This window comes from Kogia breviceps, chromosome X (assembly GCF_026419965.1).
Source record: "Kogia breviceps isolate mKogBre1 chromosome X, mKogBre1 haplotype 1, whole genome shotgun sequence".
Taxonomy (NCBI): domain Eukaryota; kingdom Metazoa; phylum Chordata; class Mammalia; order Artiodactyla; family Physeteridae; genus Kogia; species Kogia breviceps.
In genome coordinates this window covers 87,701,668-87,721,830 of record NC_081330.1, presented here as the reverse complement: position 1 = coordinate 87,721,830, position 20,163 = coordinate 87,701,668, and the positions used below count along the sequence as shown (strand labels likewise).

General features: G+C 46.8%; 2 protein-coding genes and 1 non-coding gene across 19 annotated transcripts in view; 1 reads left to right on the top strand and 2 right to left on the bottom strand.

Annotated features, from left to right (window-relative positions):
• Positions 1–12,417, top strand: part of PFKFB1 (6-phosphofructo-2-kinase/fructose-2,6-biphosphatase 1) — a 77,218-nt gene extending 64,801 nt beyond the window's left edge. For 10 of the 17 annotated variants that reach the window (XM_067023861.1, XM_059049781.2, XM_067023859.1 and 7 more), the window contains 4 exons: positions 3,582–3,711; positions 6,349–6,411; positions 7,473–7,537; positions 7,888–8,211. In XM_067023861.1, the coding sequence (XP_066879962.1) occupies positions 3,582–3,711; positions 6,349–6,411; positions 7,473–7,537; positions 7,888–7,947 (318 nt within the window). In that variant the 3' untranslated portion in view covers positions 7,948–8,211. Of the gene's footprint in view, positions 1–3,581; positions 3,712–4,276; positions 4,564–6,348; positions 6,412–7,472; positions 7,538–7,887; positions 8,212–12,247 lie in introns of those variants that run through there. The other 7 variants (XM_067023866.1, XM_067023863.1, XM_067023858.1 and 4 more) reach the window with 4 other exon arrangements.
• LOC131747796 (trophinin-like) lies at positions 9,632–18,009 on the bottom strand. The gene is given in 11 exon segments (XM_067023869.1): positions 9,632–11,859; positions 12,651–12,765; positions 13,317–13,379; positions 13,796–13,838; positions 13,932–14,011; positions 14,701–14,792; positions 15,228–15,307; positions 15,568–15,631; positions 15,747–15,851; positions 16,497–17,605; positions 17,929–18,009. Coding segments are annotated over 10 exon segments (3,531 nt in total). The 5' UTR covers positions 17,565–17,605; positions 17,929–18,009; the 3' UTR covers positions 9,632–10,038.
• On the bottom strand, positions 12,999–13,127 carry LOC131749087 (small nucleolar RNA SNORA11). Its single transcript, XR_009333197.1, has one exon. It is a non-coding gene; the product is annotated as a small nucleolar RNA SNORA11 (small nucleolar RNA).
• Positions 18,010–20,163: the final 2,154 nt, after the last annotated feature.

Sequence of the window (20,163 nt, the reverse complement as noted above, 5' to 3'; positions counted from 1 at the left end):
TGACCCACCTCCTAGAGAAATCGAAATTAAAAAAATAAGGAAATGGGACCTCATGAAACTTAAAAGCTTTTGCACAGCAAAGGAAACCATAAACAAGACCAAAAGACAACCCTCAGAATGGGAGAAAATAGTTGTAAATGAAGCAAATATCAAAGTATTAATCTCCAGAATTTACAAGCAGCTCATGCAGCTCAATATCAAAAAAACAAAGAACCCAATCCAAAAATGGGCAGAAGACCTAAATAGACATTTCTCCAAAGAAGATATACAGATTGCTAATAAACACATGAAAGAATGCTCAACATCATTAATAATTAGAGAAATGCAAATCAAAAAACAAAGAGATATCATCTCACACCAGTCAGAATGGCCATCATTAAAAAAATCTAGAAACAGCAAATGCTGGAGAGGGTGTGGAGAAAAGGGAACACTCTTGCACTACTGGTGGGAATGTAAATTGATACAGTCACTATGGAGGTTCCTTAAAAAACAAAAAATAGAACTACCATATAACGCAGCAATCACACTACTGGGCATACTCTGAGAAAACCATAATTCAAAAAGAGTCATGTACCAAAATGTTCATTGCAGCTCTATTTACAATAACCAGGACATGGAAGCAACCTAAGTGTCCATCAACAGATGAATGGATAAAGATGTGGCACACATATACAATGGAATATTACTCAGCCATAAAAATAAAACAAATTGAGTTATTTGTAGTGAGGTGGATGGACCTAGAGTCTGTCTTACAGCGTGAAGTAAGTGAGAAAGAGTAAAAGAAATACTGTATGGTAACACATATATATAGAATCTAAGAAAAAAAAGGTCATGAAGAACCTAGGGATAAGACGGGAATGGAGATGCAGTCCTACTACAGAATGGACTTGAGGATGTGGGGAGGGGGAAGGGTAGGGTGTGACAAAGTGAGAGAGTGGCATGGACATATATACACTACCAAACGTAAAATAGATAGCTAGTGAGACACAGCCGCATAGCACAGGGAGATCAGCTTGGTGCTTTGTGAACACCTAGAGGGGTGGGATAGGGAGGGTGGGAGGGAAGGAGGCACAAGAGGGAAGAGATATGGGAACATGTGTATATGTATAACTGATTCACTGTGTTATAAAGCAGAAACTAACACACCATTGTAAAGCACTTATACTCCAATAAAGATGTTAATAAAAAAATATGATAAGGAAAGTGAAGCACCCATGTTGCTGCCAATGACATTCTTTCTTTTTCTTTCTCTTTTTTTTTTTTTTTTTGCACTACGCGGGCCTCTCCCTGTTGTGGCCTCTCCCATTGTGGAGCATAGGCTCCGGACATGCAGGCACAGTGGCCATGGCTCACTGGCCCAGCCGCTCCATGGCATGTGGGATCTTCCCAGACCGGGGCATGAACCCATGTCCGCTGCATTGGCAGGCAGACTCTCAACCACTGTGCCACCAGGATAGCCCATTCTTTTTTATGGCTGAGTAATAGTTCATCGTATATATATATATACCACAGCTTCTTTATCCATTCACTTGTTGATGGACATTTAACTTGCTTCCATGTCTTGGCTATTATAAATCGTGCTTCAGTGAACATTTGGTGCATATATCTTTTCGAATTATGGTTTTTCTCTCCATATATACCTATGAGTGGGATTGCTGAATCATATGATCATTCTATTTTTAGTTTTTAAGAAACCTTCATACTGTTCTCCTAGATGGATTTTATATAGTGGAAAAGGGGTAAAATCACTTATCCAATTAAAATATAATTCTTATATAGCTAAAAATAATATTGTATACAGTCAGTGTTTATTTACATTTAACCACATATTTACCAAATCCCTTGGTCATTCTTTCTCCTTACAGCACAAGTTTTCCTTTTGGGTTCAATGTCTATCTTCCTTTAGAAGTTTCTTTAGGAGGATCTGTTGGTAGTAGATTCACTTTCTTTTTGTCCAAAAATGACATGGGAGGGGTGGTCCTTAATCCTAGATGGTATTTTGGCAAGGTATAAAACTCTAGGATGACAGTTTTCTCTCGGCACTTTGGAGATATTATCCCCACTGTCTTCTGGCTTCTAACATGGTTAAGAAATCTCCTGCAAGTCTAATTGTCATTTCTTTTATCTCTGGCTGCTTTTAGGGTCTTTGGGTTTCTATTGCTTTTAAGTTCCACTCTGATATGTCTAAATATTAATTTCTTTTCATTTATCTTCCTTGGGGTTAATTGGACTTCCTGAATCTGAGGACTAGTATTCTTCATCGATTCTAGAAAATTCCCAGACATTATATCTTTAACTATTCCTCTCATATTTTCTCTATTATCTCCTTGAAATGCAATTAGATGTGTGTTAGTCCTGTCTCTATCCTTTATGTCTCCTGACTTTTTATTTTCAATCTCTTTGCTACATTCTGAGTAATTTCTTCAGCTCTATCTTCCAGAAGAGTATTTCTTAGATTGTATCTAATCTGCTGTTTACTCTATCCATTGAGTTTTCCATTTTAATACTATATCTTTCATTTATAGAAATTCTGCTTAGTTCTTTTTCAAATCTAGATCATATATTCAATAGCATCTTATTTCTTCCTTACATTTTTGATTCAATATTTTATTTATTTCAAAATCTCAAGCATATTCATTTTATATTGTGGATCCTTTATCTTAAGTTTTTAGGGTTCTGGTTGTTTCTGCTTATTTTTACTCATGATAGCTTATTTTCCTTGCATGTTATGTGAACTTCAGTTTGATGAAAATTTATCTGTGGGAATCCCATGCAGTCTGAGTTGAGAGAATCCAGAGAGAATTTCCATTTGCTTCTTCCAGACACTCTTGGGAGCTAATGACTTGAAATCACTTTTTATTAAACTCTCAGCTTAGCATTCTCTAAAACACATAGGTAGTATAATTCTGAAACACAAATCCACCTGAGGATAGGCTTGTGGTTACACATTCTTACAAGAGGCTTTTCCTAATTTTTTCCACCAAGAGTCAAGCAGAGACATATATTTTCTTACTGTTTCCCTTTGGCTGTGGATATATTTTTTAGGTTATACTTTTGCTGAGGATGTATTCCTTTGAAGGCCTCAGATTTTTGTGAGAGTCTCCGTCCCAAATCCCCACCTTGTACACACCTAAGGCCTTGTCTCGTGTTTCTATAAGGTTTTAAAAGCTCAACGCTCTTGGATACTGTCATTGGCAAATGCCCTCATGGGAGATGTGGCTTCTATATCCATTTATCACTCCTTTTTCCAGTTTTTCTTCATTTTGGAACCATATATTCATAATGTTTCCTTCATTTTCTTGAAAGATCAGCAGTGCAGACATTTATTTTATCCAGATTTTCTAGGGAATTTTAGTGGAAATTTTATTATTGTTATTTACTCCACTATATTGGTTGCCCCATTTAATAGATGAGAAACTAAGGCCCTAAGAAGGAAGTGAGGTGCCTAAGGTCATACTGCTGGACCAACAACTGAACTGGCACCACAGCCAAGTTTTCCTGATTCCTAGTGTAGAGTTCTTCTCCTCTGAGCAAATGTGCCTCATCTCCTCTTCTTACCCAAGTGTTTCTCTCCCTTTCAGTCCTATGAGGATCTGGTCCAGCGTCTGGAGCCAGTTATAATGGAGCTAGAACGGCAGGAAAATGTATTGGTGATCTGCCACCAGGCTGTCATGCGGTGCCTCCTGGCCTACTTCCTGGACAAGAGCTCAGGTACCACTGTTCTCTCTGTTCCTGGCATGGAAGCTGCATGTGAGTTGAGACCTTGACACCAGTAATTGGTGGTTTATATCTTAATAGTTAAGAGCACAGGATCTAGAATGAGGGTGCATGTGTTCAAGTTCTTTCTCTGTCACATAATACTTTTGGCAAATTACTTTAATCTCTCCGTTCTCAGTTTCCTTGTCTGTAAAATGGGGAGAATAATGATGAAGTTTAAATAAATAAACATATTTAACATAAAGAGCTTAGAACAGTTCATGACACAAAGTATGGGCCATATAAGTGTTAGCTGTTATTATTAATATCAGTGTTATTCTGAGATAACATTTTCAAAGCCAACCTTAACAGTCTGCCTCAACCTGAAAAAGCTGAGCCAGTATTTGTCTGAGGCATGCTGTTCTCAGGTGGAATGGGACCTCTTATGGCTTCTTGATTTTGATTATAGGTTTCTGTCTTTGCTATAGGGATGATTTCCCCAAGATATTGATGTTTTCATTTAGAATTTTAAAATGATAATTTCTTTTTATAAAAAACATCTAGATATTTTAATTTACAGAGTATCTACACTGACTGCAAATACTGAAATGCAAACTAAGGAAGCTGGCCTGGCAAGGGACTGTTGTGTCACCTTCAGGTGGGAGAGTCCATTTCTGACATGGTTGCTGAAGCATTGACATCTCCAGGATATTTGAGGGAGGGAGTGTGAGGACAATGCAAAGTCATATTTGAAGTGTACAATATACTTGGATCTTTTCTATGATGCTAGCTTCCTAACAAAGGGCACTTGTAATATGGAGTCATCTAGAATTGGAACCCTTGGAACTTGAAAACTTGACATTGGACAAATAATTTCCTCTGCTTGGTCCTCAATCTCTTCAATGGAAAAAAGATGACAGGGGTTGGGGTGGTGCTGCTAGATTTCTGATACTGTCCACATCTCTACTGCTCAGTACTATTTTTGAGACTGTGAGGCTGGCCCTGTAACCCCAACTATGCAGAAGAGGAAATGGGGTCTCTGAGAAATGAAGGAATTGCCCAAGATCACAGGGCTCAGTAGGGCAGGGAGAGGTACAAATCTCAGGTGCATTCCAGAGGCCCCTCACTTCAGACACATGTGAAGTGCATGGGAAGCACATGCATCTCCTGTTTGCACACTGCTTTACCCACTTACTACCCACTTTCATGCACAGGTCATGCCAGCTTCTCACAGCTGTCCTAAGAGCTGGGCCAGGCAGGGCTGGGCACATGCTCTTGCCCTTATCACTCAGGTGAGGAAACTGACACCCAGAGAGATGGTGTGACTGATAACTCAGACCCATAAGACCTCAGAGCTGGGTCCAATCCTGTGCTATGAGAGATAGGAACTTTGGGGACCAGAAAGAAAAAAGACAGAGCTGAGGTCACTTGTTCAGGCAGTGGCAGAGCTGGGCCAGAGACCTCAGGCAAGTCGCTTCCCTTCTCTGAATCTATTTTGTCATGTGTGCAGTGAGGAACAGTAACTCCCACAGAGTATCAGTGAGGATGGAATGAGATAGTGCACCAAAAACACTGGGCCCAGCACCTGAAGATGATGGTGACAAAGGCAAGGAGGAAGAGCAGACTGGTTGCCCAGGAAATTGCCAAATCTTATGTGTCAGGAGGCTGAGTGGGCAGTGGCAGGCCTTAAAAGCCTAGGGTGAACCTCAGGGGCAGGGCGGCTATGAGGGGTGGGGTTCTGGCTCAATGAAGGGAGATGGGGAGCTGTATCGGTTGTCTGGGTGGTCAGGAGGGTGGGTGTCTGGAGAGAGGAGTGAGGTGGGGGTGTCACCCCACAACACTGTGAGTCCCTAGAAGGCAGTGGCAGCAGACTGCAGTAGACAGAGCACACATTTGGCCTCAAAGCATCCTGGGCTTGAGTCCCAGCACTGCCACTTCCTGGCTGTGGGACGTAGGACAAGTGTCTTCCCTCTCAGAGCCTCAGTGTCCTCATCCACGGAATGAGCCTGATCATCACCTCCTATTAGGGCTGTCTGGTGAATGTCATCAAGGCCATACGAGTAATTGCATGTGAATATTCAGAACAAATTTGTACATAATCCTCAGTAACTGGAAACAAGTGAATCAGTGAATGCTTGTCCATCAACAAGTGTCCCAGGAGTCAGAGGGCACAGGCCTGGGCTGGAGAGAAAGCTGCAGGAGCTGCCAATGTGCACGCACACCTCAGCCAAGGCCCTGGCACATAGTAGGGCCTCAGAAAACACTTGCTGGGACCTGTTGTGGGCCTTTGTGGTGGGGGAGCATGTGGAAGGGCTGAGGTTGGGGCCGGGAGGGAGGCCTGCCTTGGTCGCATGTTTGCCCTGTGGGTGAGGAGGTCGGCCGCCTCCGAGGTGACCATCCTCGGCTTCTGGGGGACCCAGAGTCTGTCCATGGTCCCCGGGCCCCTCCTTCCTCCCTGCTCCTGAGGCCGTCTCTCTGCTCTCTTCCTCCCTCCCCACCCTGCTCCCTGCAGAGTGTGGGGGAGCAGGGCCCAGGTGAAGACAACCATGGGGAAGCGGGTGGAAGGGGAGAGTGCTGCAAGCCTGGAAGCCTGGGGAGGTGGTGCCTTCCCCAGCACCCTGTCTCTGAGGGCTGCTCTCTCCTCCTTTCTAGATGAGCTGCCTTATCTCAGGTGCCCTCTGCACACAGTGCTCAAACTTACACCTGTGGCTTATGGTGAGTGCCCCACCTTCATCTGGGGAAAAGCACATAGACACCATGAGCATGCCTACAGTGCCTAGCATTTGCCCAGCAGAGTCCTGAGAGAGATTTCCTGGGTGGGTAGTTGGATGTCTTGGTAGAAGCAGGACTGGTGGTAGCAAGATGAGAATGGGGAAGGACTGAGGTGGCCTCTAAATCTTGGACCTGGCCCCAGCTTTCTCTGTCTCTACCAGAGCACCAATCATACAGCACAAAGCTGTAGAAGAGGGGGTCCCCAAAGGGGACCAGATGAATAAGTGTATGTTGGGGCCAGATTTGAAGAAAGGATTCAAAGATCAGACCGGGCAGTTGAGACTCTCTTTGGAGGCATTAATCAGCTCTGGAATGTTCATGAGCAGAGAAGAGACAGACTCAAATCTATTCTGGGGTATGAACAGGACAGATGGTGTACTGAAGCCTGGATTAGTGTTCAATCCACAGGGATGGAGCTAAGGGGGCTTCCATAGACATTGGAACTCGTCTGCCTGCTCTAGACCCCAATGATACCACCCTCCTCTTTCTTCAGGCTCCCTAGAACTCCCTTGTGACCTTCCACACCTCTGATGTTGCCATAACCGCATAGCTCTGGAAATAAACTTTACCTGGGACTGGTCACCACAAGGCAGAGGTCCCAGGACTCTTCCACCACTTTCACACCTAACACAGCTGGGAGGATCCACAGAGCTCCATTGTTATTATTAGGTTTCTGTCTCACAGACAAGAGCTGGGGAGGGGTGCAGAAATCATCTCTTGTCATCTCTCATTCCCATTGACAACTGGGAAAGGGAGGGTCAGAGAAGTCTGAGACTATTAGGGGCAGAGCTGGGGGTATGCCCCATTCCTGTCTCTTAGGCCTAGTGTCTTACCCTGACATCACACAAGTGGTCTAAATTCCCCTTCCTAAAGGGCAGTCACAGTCTGCACACAGCGTGGAGCTGGGGGTGTGGGTGGTGACGGGAGGAGGAGGGAATGACATCTCAGGGAAGACCTGTGCTTACCCGGGTGGCTTATGGATGAATGGGTTGTTATTTTCTAAGGCTGCAAAGTGGAGTCCATCTACCTGAACGTGGAGGCTGTAAACACACATCGGGAGAAGCCTGAGGTAGGTGAGGGACTCTGTGGCCTAAGCTGGCACGTGGTGAAAGCACCCTCCCCTCCAGAAAGGCAGCCCCAGTCCCACAGAGCTTGGGTGTTTCCACCAACAGGTAGAATAGCCAGCACCCAGAAATGCAGGAACCACAGCCCAACCCGAGGCACCATAGACACACACAGCTAGAGCAACCCTGCCTAAAATGCCTCTGGCTGAGGTTCCCCCAGGCTTGCCTGAGAAGAGGGTCAGGATCCAGGCCTGGCTGAAAGAGGGGAGCCTGGCAGTGAGGACAAGAGGCAGGGAGGGGCGGGGGCTCCACACTGCTAGCTGCTTCCTGCTAATACTGGGTTCTCTCCTCTTAGAATGTGGACGTCAGCCGGGAACCTGAGGAAGCCCTGGACACTGTCCCTGCCCACTACTGAGTCCTTTCTAAGACATAAAACTGCCTCTGTCCTCACTATCTTTCACATTTAGGAGCTGCTATTTTTGTTCTTCTCTTACACTGAGAACACTCTGGAGTTGGCCTCACTGGAAGAGACCTGCTTCCAGTGAAGAAACCCTCATCAGCTCCAAAACAGGTCTTGATTTCTAGCTACAACCAAGGAGCTGTCTAGGTCAGGATGAAACTTTTTCCTTCTTAATTCCTATTCCCTGATCAATAAAGACTTATCTTAATGCCTACAAAAGGGGAAAGGAGGTCATTGTGAGGCTTTTCCCACAAGATCCTCTTAAAATCCTGACCCTATGAAATGGCTCTGGTGCTGTCGGGGTATGGACTGGGTGAGAACTTCCTGGAGAAAAGGGCTTCGGAGTAATACCTTCAAATGTGAGGGTGGAGATAGGTCCATGTGAGTGCTTATGGCCTTGTTCCTTCGTGGGCAACATGGCTGGGAACATGACACCTTATCCCTACATTCAAAGAAGAATCTGCACTCAGACCACAGTTCTCCTTCCCTCTCCAACTCTTGTTGCCATCCTGAGTGATTTCACTGTCCATATAATGATTCAGACAATACCCTGGTCTCCTACTGCCCTGCCCCCTCAACTTCAGTGAGCATCTTCCCTTCAGCCACTCACTCCTTGGTTGGCATCATCTAGACTTCTCTCTAGTCTGACTTCTTAAGTACAAGCATCCCACTATCTGACCGCTGGCCCCCCAGTCCTTACAACTCTCTTTGTCATCCACAGGATCCCTAGCAGCATGCCTCCCACACAGCAGGCATGTATGTAGTATTTCTTGAATGGACAATATTTGTTCTTGTACTACATCAAGAGTATAGTCCTTTGATTCCTCCATTATCTCCCAATCCACCAGTCCTCTTCCTCTTCACTGTTCTTCCATACCTGGCCAGTTTGGATCCTACATTCTATCTCTTCAGCCAATCTCCATGCAGCTACTGTGGGCAGATAGCAGCAACCCAGTTGCGAAGAGACAGACTCATACACCCCCTGCCTTTGTTTGTCCTTCCATCACAACCACTAGCAAGACCCAAACCTTGTATAATCCACATCGCCTTTTTTATTGGGATCACTGCTTGAAGGAAATCTACATTTATCTCTTTATAGAGCCACCCTTAAATCTTTCTAAAGCCACCCTTAAGTCAGGTCACCCTCTATTCTCTGGTATTCTATCCATCCCACCTCCCCAAGGATGGGTTAATTCAGTCAGTCCCTGACTATTCCACATCTATATCCTGTCCTTCTCTATTGGCTTTTGCCCCCACAGTCTATGCAACATGCTCAGGTCTCTCTCCTATCCCAAGAAAATCCTCCCTTGTTCCCATGTCCACCTTTAGTTACATCCCTCTATATCCCTCCCATTCTTACACAAATATCTCAAAATGAATCTATACTTACTCTCCAGCACCCTCTCCCTTTACCTTCTGTTCCAGGCTTTCTCCTTCTAGATCCTGACTTAAGGTATTATCCCCTTGCCTGCTATGCTTTCCCCACGTCTCTACCCCACTGAAGTCATACTTGCCTTTTCGCATAAAGCTGGAGCCCTCCTTCCCCAAAGAGCTATGCTGATCTCTAGCTCTTCTATGAACCCAAAATGTCACTCACAACAACTTAGGCACATTAAAAGACAGAACAAACTGCAATTCATTTTTCAAATTTAATGTAACTCATATCAAATATGACAGGACACAGAAAGTAAGCAACAAAGCAGGATTGGCAAACAGATTTTTTCATAGCGTGTCACCCTCAGCTGATTGGTAATATCTGCTTAGATTGCTGTGTGGACAAAGATTCCAAGGATGTACCTTGGCTCCATAGGAAGGACTGCTGCAATTCATTAGCGGTATCTGTAAACATGCGAAATAAATCTGAAAACAAAACACCAAACAGAAACACATTTTTGGACCAAATATACTATTTTCTCATAATTCCTTCATTGTGCTCATCTCTCCACCCTGCCCTCCCACCTTGGGGTTTCTTATAACATCTCCCAGCTCTTATACCCATCCCCATTGGCCTTGGCTGTGGAAATGTTGTAATTACCTGAAACCTCACTAGCCATAGGAGAAGCTACAGGTACCAAGGCTGGTGGCTCCACCTCCAAAGCCAGCAGCATTGCTTGGTCCACCACCATAGCCATCACTACTGCTTGGTCCACCGTTGAAGTCAGCATCGGTGCTCAGTCCACTGCCAAAGCCAACAATAGAAGTGGGTCCACCAATAAAGCTGGTGCTGGTGCGGGGTTCACCAGTAAAGCCAGTGCTGGTGTTGGAACCACTGCCAAAGCCAATGATGGTGTTCAGTCTTCCATTGAAGCTGGTATTAGGCCCACCGCCAAAGCCATCACTGATGCTGCGGCCACTACTAAAGTCAGCACTGGTGCCAAGTGTGCTGCCAAAACCAGCATTGGTGCCTAGCCCACCACCAAAGATATCACTGGAGATCAGTCCACCACAAAAGCCAGTGCTGGTGCTTAACCCATCGCAAAAGCTGAAACCAGTACTGGTGCTGAGTCCATCACCAAAACTGGCACTGGTAGGACCACTAAAGCATGTGCTGGTACTAGGAGGGCCACCAAAGCATAGGATGGTGTTAGACACACTGCCAAAGCAGAAGCTGGTGCAGGGGGCTCCACCAAAGCCAATGCTGGTGTCGGGAGCACTGCCAAAGTCAGTAGTGGTGTTAGGTGCCCCACTGAAGTCAGTACTGGTGCTGAACACACTGCCAAGGCCAGAGTTGGTGCTGGGTGCACTGCTGAAGCCAGTGCTAATGCTGACAGCACTGCTAAAACCAGCACTGGTGTTGAGTGCACCACCTAAGTCAAGACTGGTGCTGAGTGTACCACCAAAGCTGACACTAGTGCTGGGAGAATCACCAAAGCAGAAGCTGGTGCTTAGTGTGCCACCAAAGTCAGTGCTATTGCTGAAAGAGCTACCAAAGGAGACACTGGTACTGAGTACACCATCAAAACCAGTGCTGGTGCTAGGAAAGCCACCAAAGCAGATACTGGTACTGAGTGTGCCACCAAATCTGGCACTGGAACTGGGAGAACCACCAAAGTAGACACTAGTGCTGAGTGTGCCACCAAAGCCAGTGCTGGTGCTAAGTGCACCACTAAAGACTGCACTGGTGCCGAGTGTACTGCCAAAGCTGGTGCTCATACTGAGTGCATCACTGAAGCCAGCAGGGGTACTGAGTATGCCTCCAAAACCAGAGCTGGATCCACCACTGAAACTTGTACTGGTGTTGAGTGGGCCACTGAAACTAGAGCTGACCCCATCACTTAAGTTGGTACTGGTGCAAGGTGTGCCACCAAAGCTAATGTTGGCTTCACTGCTGAAACTAGAGCTGGTGCTGGCTGCACCACCAAAGCTAATGCTGGCTCCACCACTGAAAGTGGAGCAAGTGCTGGGTGTGCCACCAAAGCAAATGCTGGCTACGCTGTTGAAGCTGGCACTGGTGCTGCATGTACCACCAAAGCTAATGCCAGCTCTGCCACAAAAGCCATTACTGGGGCTGGGTACACCACTGAAGTTAATACTAGCACCATCGCTATAGCTAACCCTGGTGCTAGCTCCTCTGCTGAAGTCAATGTTGGTGCTGGCATTTGCATTTTCTTGGGCTCTGGCCTCAATTTCAAGTGAAAATCTGCTCCAGGCCTGAGCATCATCTCCTAACTCTTCCCTTGTTAGGCAGTCGATATCAATGTCATCCCAATTCCAGGACCCAGCCACAGCTTCCTCTCCAATCACCATTTGGGCTCTTGCCTCAGCCCTGGCCTCAGCCTCAGCTATAGCCACAGCTGCAGCTTGGACTTCCATCTCCACTGCCTCCTGGTACTGCACGGCCCAGTCCTTGGGGTCTTTTTTCTGCACCTGAAATGAGAATTACAATCATTATAAGAAAAATAACATTTGTAATTATGTATTAAATACCTATAATGGGCTTTGTATAAAACTAATAGTAGCATTATAAAAAAGTCTTAGTTGTTGGGACTCTATCATGGGTCAGTCCTGAGATCCAATTTCAGTTTGATAACTTAGGTGCTGTGTGACCTTGGACAAGCTACTTAATCTCACTGAACCTAAGTGTCTTCATCTGTAATATGGGAAACGATAAGAGAGTATGTTGTGGATTGAATGTTTGTGTCTCCCCAAAATTCATATTTTGAAGTACCAACCTCGAATGTGACTATATTTGGAGGTAGGCCTTTATGGAAGTAAAGTTTAATGAGGTCATAATGGTGGGTCTTTGATCCAATAGGATTAGTGTCCTTATAAGAAGAGACTCTCTCTCCACCACGAACACAGCAAGAAGGTATTCATCTGCAAGCCAGGAGGAGAGGCTTCACTAGAAACTAACACTGCTGGACCTTGATCTAGGACTTCCAGCCTTCAGGACTATGATAAAATAAATTTCTGTTGTTTAAGCCACCCAGTCTATAGTATTTTGTTACGGCAGTTGAGGAGACTAATACAAAGTATGAACAATGAATGAAACAATGTAAACTTTATGTCAAGCAGCATTCTGGGACATAAATGAAGTTCCATATGCTTATATATGAACTGCAGACTGCCCTATACCTTCCCATCCCTGTACACTTCCTACCTCAGCCAGGAACATCCTGTACCCTTAATATGCCAAGTCAGGGCAGCTCTCCTATTACCTTGCATGCAAACTTGAGAACTTTCATCTTGCTAGTCTCATGGTAGGAGCGCAAGCCCCAGAAGAACTCATATTCAGGTGGTCTGCTTTGGGGGACCCTCTTGTATTCCAGGTACCTTGAAGAAAGGAAATGAAACTTGCTTCTAACCAAGCAAACCTGTTGTCTAATCACTTGGGACCAGGTGGCAACCTCCTCCAAAAAAAACTAAACTCAGCTCCTGGAGAAAGATTTTCAAGGCCGTTCTTCCCTAGACTCACTCCAAAACACAGTTCATGGTCTTGATCTCCAATACTGAGCCATTTCCCATTGGCACTGTGCAAAGTAGCCACTTGGTGTTGCAGGAGATGCATGTATAGGGTATGGTGTCACAGGGAGGCCAAAATATCCTGCCACCTGTGAGGAGTAAACCCAAGTTTCTATTGGGTGTGTTGTAAACAGAGGAGCCATTCTTTGGGCATTCTGCTCTGAGCACACCCCATACATAGCAAGGGCCTTGTGTTTGGTCTGGCCCAGCCCTGGTATGGTCTACCATGGACTCAGTTCTAGGGAACAAGATGCCCATACCTCTAAAGGTAGTGTAAGAAAAGGGCAATCAAGCACTTTCTGGACCAGACCGGAACACTCAGAACACTTCATGACCTGACAAAGCCCCAAAACACCACTTACTTCTGCTTCACAAACTCGTCTGTGATGAGCTTCCTCACTTCCCCAAAGAGCGAGTGCCTTACCCTGACAATGGGAAAAATAACCCATGAACCAAGATCAGAACTTCCCACATGGGAGCAGAGGCATTTCCCAACATGGAAGAGACTTCTCTAGTACATAAGGCCATCCCAATGAACTCAGGAAAGTAAGGAACACATGGTCACTAGAAGCAGGCAGTTGAGGCCGGATGGTTCTTTATCAGGGATGTCCTGAAGGTCTATCTTATATATCAGCTTAGAACAGAAAAAGGACATAGGAGAAAGGGGAAGCAGAGAGTTCAGGACCATTTCCCTATCCACCCAGGTCAGAACCCTGGACACTCTACCCAGTTCAGCAACCCCACCCACTCCACCAGACCACCAGGCTGATGCAATCCTGGGACCATCCTCTCTTGCCAAAGGACAACACGGACAGCAAGTGCTGACAGAGCCCAATCATACCCAGGTTGCAGCCCCAACTTGTATAGCACCTCCCAGATGACAGCTGCAAGGGGAGGCAAAAGAAAACAGGGATAGAAAATGAACATGTGGAATTCTGACCATGACCCCCCATTCAGCTGCCAGCCCAGCCACTCACCCTCATTGGCCTTGTTGCCATTCATAAAAATGACACTCAGAATCACCATGAGAAGACCTAGTTTGGGTGTGTCCTTGGTCCTAGGGAAATAATGGGACAGAGAGAAGGTTTACATCCAGCAGCCATCTGCAAAAAAATACACACCAGCCAGCCTACTATGTTAGCTTTCCCAGATTCTTCAGATATGAGAGAATTCTGCCCAGTCTATGCTTCAAGCTCTATGTGACCCTGGGCAAGGCACTTAGACTCTCCTATTCATAAAATGGGAAAATCACATTCTCCTCTCCCCAGGTTGCTGAGAGGATAGAATTGTACTTGTATTTGTCAACCCAGTACAACCCGGACACCCAGCCAATGTGAGTCCCTTCTTTCTCTCCCAGACCCCTCAGATCCAAAAGAATTCTAGGCATGGCCCCTCTGATGTTCTTGCCCTTCAATCCTCATGATTCACCCATACCAGGAAGCCCTCCCTTGAGAACCACTCTACCAAGGTCAATAGGAAGAGACAAGCAACAACAGGGAAGTTTCTGGAGATACAGAAAACTTGACAGTAGGAATGACCTGCCCCGGGCTTCTACAACATCCAGTCAATCATAATCAGGCACCACTACTATGTGTAGGGCTCCAACTACATGTGGGATATGGAAAAGGGGTTTTTAGGCTCCGTCTTTCCTGACTTCCTAGAGGATGTGGGGAGAGGACAGGGATGGAGTAGTACCATGGACAAAAGCAGAAGCCTCCCTCCCATCCCAGCCCCTTTCCAGCTTACGTTCCCAGGATGCCTGCAGAGGATTCCTGAATGCTGATGAGAATATACAAGCTACTTTGTTTATCAATTTCCTTCAGATTGACTCGAAACATCTGCCAAGTAAAATAATAGCCTGTGAGGTCACAAAATTCAGCCTAGGCAGTGAAATAATGCATGTAAAGCACTTAACTAACACAGCAAACAGGTAACAAATGTATTATTGTTATCAAAATAGTCTTTATGCTTAATGGGACTCTAAGGAGACAGAGAATGGGGGATGGAAGGGAGAGGTGAGCATTTGAAATACACTACAGGACATGTCCAGCAGTAGACAGAAGCCAGGACTAAGCTGGGTGGCTTGGGTCCTAGCTGTACTTGCTGTGTGACCCGAGGCTAGTCTACGTCCCTCCGTAGGCCATCGTCTGCTCATTTGCACAGTGATGGGGCTGGATTAGGGAGTCTCTGTGGTCTCCCCAAAGGGACATGTACACCTTTGTTCCATTCAAGACTTCCCCATTGTGCCCATCCCACAGAGGATGTCCCTTCACCTTCTCCAGAGCATAGCTTGCTCATTCAATGATCTCTGGGAAATATTCATCATATTCTTGGATGACATCCTTCAGCATGTCTGCAGGAAGGGAGAGCTGGGAGCAGCTGGGCTGAGAAGGGGCCACAGAGCTGCAGCCCTTTTGCCAGCCCTATGGGGTTAGTGTAGTCTGAGTCCTGAACTGTGTTAATGGGTGATGCCTGCCATGACAGAGTGTGAAAAGGGCAGGGGAGGATAGATGAGAGAATGAAGAGGCCATAAAACTAAATGGTTACCCCCAGGGCAGGGAGGAGAGGGGAGTAGAAAGGAGAGCTCAGGGAGTAGGGTTGGTATGACTCTACCTGAGCGCTTGATGGGGATCTTTGTCTGGTCCTTAACCAACAGGTATTTCACCAACTTATTTGCCTGGGAGAAGAGGAATACATGGGGAGATCTCAATATGTTTTCATAAAACTTGGAAGAATGACAGAGAAGAGGGCAGGTGAAGAAGAGAAGAGACTGGGCAGCATTGGATTCTTACCCTTTCTTGCAAAATGGCCACATCTCGGGATAGCGGAGGCCTCCAGCCCCATGGAATCCACCTATAATTACCACCACCTCTCTCATCCCCGTTCAGATGCTTGGACTGCATCATCAGAAAGAAGGAAGGTCCAAAATCACCAGGTGAAAGAGATGGCTCTGTCTCCTCACGCTGCCTGTTCCTGAAAGTCCCCTAAACCCTCCCTGTAGGGGTCCTGACGTTACCATTAGCCACACTGGGTTCTAGATTTGTCTTTCACTGTCTTCCGGGCAGGAGTTTCATTTCCCTGCCAAGACAGGAGCAACGCCAGGGCAGGGTCTGGTTCTTCCTTTTCTTTTGGCCACCACTGGCTCTACTAGCTTTACCCCTTCAACAAGTCACTTCACCTCTCTGGGACTTGGTTTTCTTATCTGTAACACTGGGACCTAGCTGGTAAGAGTTACTTTAAAACATTAAAGCATAAACTGTGTGACTATACCCAACACAAAGCCTGGTGCATGCTAACTACTATGTATTGATAAATACAAGTTGAATTATATCCAGTTTGTAACTAAGTGTATGGATGTCTTATTTCCCCATCAATCTTTGAACTGCCAAGCAGCAGGAACTATACACATTCTTCTTAGCATCTTTCACAGCCTATGTGAATGCAGGGACTGGCTCAGTAAACTTAAAAGAAAAAGTGAACAAACCAGGCGGATAGGAATGGAAAAGAAGTAGAGTTAAGGATGGTGATGTCAGAGATCTCACCTTTCGGTTCCTCTTGTCCTGGGTCCTGGTTGTGGGCTCCAGACTCAACTGAGCCAGGTAGTCATCTGCCAGGGCCTGGACAGTAGCAACAACCTGAGTCTCAAGGGCACTTATGTTGATCTGAGGGTTAGCCATCTTGGCCTGGGCCCCTTCGTCAATTTGAGCCTGGCTTTCAGTTGTCTGGGCTTTAGAGTCAACCTTCCAAGCCCTGTACCCTCTCTTGACCCAGAGGGTGGCTGCTAGGGCTTGTTTTGTGACCATTTGACTGGCAGGTGGGGCTCCAGAGATCTCACAGGCAGAATTTGGGCCCTTATAGGCAGCCTTCTTGCCCTTGGATTTTTGGGGCCAGATAGATGCTGCTGAGGCCTCAATCTGCCTGGTAGCTGTCTCAGTGGCATCTGAGGCCTCTAGGAGTTCAGTGTCAGTATTTGTGCCCTTAAAAGTTGCTTTCTTGGCTTTGGAGGCTTTATTAGTTCGGATGGAGGTAATTTGGCCTTGGGTGGTAGCTGTGTAGGTGGTGGATGGAGCCAGTGAGATCTCAGTGGCACTAGCTATGGACTTATTGTTAGCCTTCTTAGCCTTGGGAACTTTCTTAGGCTTGATGGAGGCTAACAAGGCTTGAGAATTGGCTGACTCAGTGGCAATTGGAGCCTGGATAGTGTGTGGGATGACTGGCACATTTAGGGCCTGCCAGGGTATCTTGATCTGTGTAGTAACACTCTCACTGCCAGTTGGAAATTGGGAGCCTCAGGCTGCCTTAGCAGTAACTCTCTTTGTCTTGTTGGCTTTCTTAGGCTGAGTGGTGAATGAAGAAGCCTGAGTATTGGCTACCTCAGTGGTAGCTGAAGCCTGGTTGATCTGGGGGATGATTGGCAGGTTTAAAGCCAGAAAAGTTATTTTAGGCTTATTGGTGGTAATCACATTGGCAGATGGAACTGGAGGGGCAGTGCATACTGTCTTAGTGATAGCCTTAATAGGGGCCTTCTTGGTCTTGCTTTTCTTAGGCCGGTTGGCAACTGGTGGGTCCATAGTCAGGGGGTCCTTGGTTGATGACAAGAGGGTACGCATCAGCAAGACACTGTCTTCTTCTGTTGTCTCAGCCTGTACATCTGGAGGGAAGTGAAACCCCAGGCTCCCAGGGGGAGGCAGAGGGCCCTACACACTTAAGATTATAATGTGCTGAGCCACCTGACCTCCCTACAACCCACCCTTTCCTCAAAACCTCCCCCTCCTCTGAATGGTGACTGATTGACGGGGAGGGTGAAGGAAGAGGAAGGGATCAAGAAATAGGCAGGTTTTCTTCACCTCCTCCTCCACCATGCAAAGGAGGACTGAAACAGGTTTATGCGACTACAGAGTGGTAGGGGCTCAACAGCCTTAAATGAACTCAGAATAGGGCAGATGGCCTGCCAAGAATGCAGAGGGGCCTCACCTGGAACGGGGTCATCTTATAATCGGAGTCATTTCTCCTATCCATTTTTCTGGAAGGCTGAGAAACACCTGAGCCTGATGGGAAGGGGCCTGAGTCAGGAAAGAATAAGAGTGGGGTGGACATTCATCAGGTCTCCTGCCAATCCTGAAGAAGGGGGTTCTGATCAAACCTTGGGCCCCAAACCCTTCTACTACTGGGTTCTCATACCTAGAAACCCAGACCATCTGGCTTCCAAATCCTAGCGTCTCTTGCCTCCAAGCAAACGCAAGTCAGCTCTCGACCCCACCCCTTTACCCTACAAACACCCTTACCGAAACCGGTAGTGCGCATGCACATCAACCAGAGCCGTGAGGGCAACCGCAGGCGCCCAGCGCGCATGTGCTTTAGTGGACTGGACAGCCTGACCACCTCAATCCCACATAAGCCCCCTGCCCTCAGAGCAGCAGAACATCTTGACGCCACCCCTGACCGACTCTTTCTAACTGCATCTCTTCTCATTCCAACCCTTCCCCCAACACCGGTCCCTCTCCCTCCACTCTGCAGCACCTCTTCGTTCCGCCCCTTCCCCAACACCATACACCTCTCCTCTGCAGTACAGCCACGCAGCTCACCGCCCCTTCCGAAACGCCCCCTCCCTCCGCTCTGCTGTACTCCTCCGCACCTCCTCTTCCCTTTATGTGCCCCCTCCCTCCACTCGGCAGTACTTCTCCGCACCTCCTCTTCTCTTTATATGCCCCCTCCCTCCGCTCTGCAGTAAGTGCCTGCACCGCCCCTTCCGCAACACCGCACCCCTACTTCCACGTCTGCAAGTGACCATCCCGCCCTTACTGCAACATGGTTACCCCACCCACAAATCCTATGGTATTAGGCTTTTGTGCAATCCTTCCCAAACGCTACCAGGTTCTGTCCCTTTCTTTACAAACCGGTATCAACCGGGTCCTAGCCCCTCTTTTCTCCCCTCTGATCCAGGTCATTTCAGATGTATAATAAGGATTCTGCCCCTTACTTTTTCTAGCTCCCAGTCTCTACTTTCTGTGGCCCAAACCAGGTCCTGCGACCCCTCTCCAGTTTAAACGAAGCCTCCCATCGCCTATCTCCCTGCCTAATTGGATCGTGTTCCATTCTTTCTACGGCCTGAACTATTTCTCCATCTCTCTTTTCTGCAGTCCCAACCGGGTCTGCATCCCTCCTTTCTGCATCCCGAACAGAGTCCAGATCCCTCTTTCCGTTGCCCAAAGGGGATTCTGCCCCATTCTTTCTCCCTTGCAGACCGAGTCCAGACACCTCTAAATCCAACCACTTCTATGCGGTTAGCTCCTGAACCTCTAGCAGGTTTCCTTCAAACCCTAGGGGTGTGTGGAGTCAAGCACGTCGAAGCCCCAGCCTGGAGGCCCCCACAAGGTCTTCAGTAAAGCAGGGCACTTTAGCTCACCTCTCCCGTCCAGAAGGCGTCCGCTCTCTCCAAGCCTCTCCTTAGGTCTGAGCCTATCTGCTCCCCCTCCCCAGCCGGAAGTGATCCTGCCTCTTTCCGCCTCCAGAGGGGTCTCCTTCCCTGCCTGTCAGCCTCCTCCCTCACTCCCTACTTCCAGCTTTCCTTTCTCCCCAATGTGATCTCTTTTCTGCTTGCTACCTCTTATTCAGCAATCATTCTTTTCTATTCTCCATTTGATTTCTCTATCCCCCACCCTGTATCCCCACTCCTATTTGATTCCTCTGTTCTCCCTAGGAGGACTGTGTTTCTCTGGGCTCCCACACCAATGTTTCCTACAGAGCCCTCTATGCCAACCTTAGTTACATAGTGTGTTGTTGTAGTGTGTTGTGTGTCTGGGTCTCTCTCCCCAGGAGCTGCTCTGGGGTAGGGGACTAGATCATATTAATTTCTATTGCTTAAGTAGGACCAAATTAAGACATTTAGAGTCTCTAAACTCTAAAAGTTAGAGTGCCGCCTGCATCATATGTAATTCAGAATAAAATCAGTAAATATAAGAAAGTCTACCAAAAGTTTTTATTTATCCCCTGATGACTATATTGAAGCTTTGAACGTATATCAACTTAGCTGAAAATTTTTACTGGGACTGTGCTCCTCCTTTACTTGTACACTGGTGCACAAGTGCCTAGCCTCTCTCTCTTGTGGAATGGAGCACTTCTCCCCAGTGTGGGAAACAGTTCTTCTAGGGCAATCACTTACTCACTCAGTCAGTAATTATTTGTTGAGCACACAGTTGTGCCAAGGCC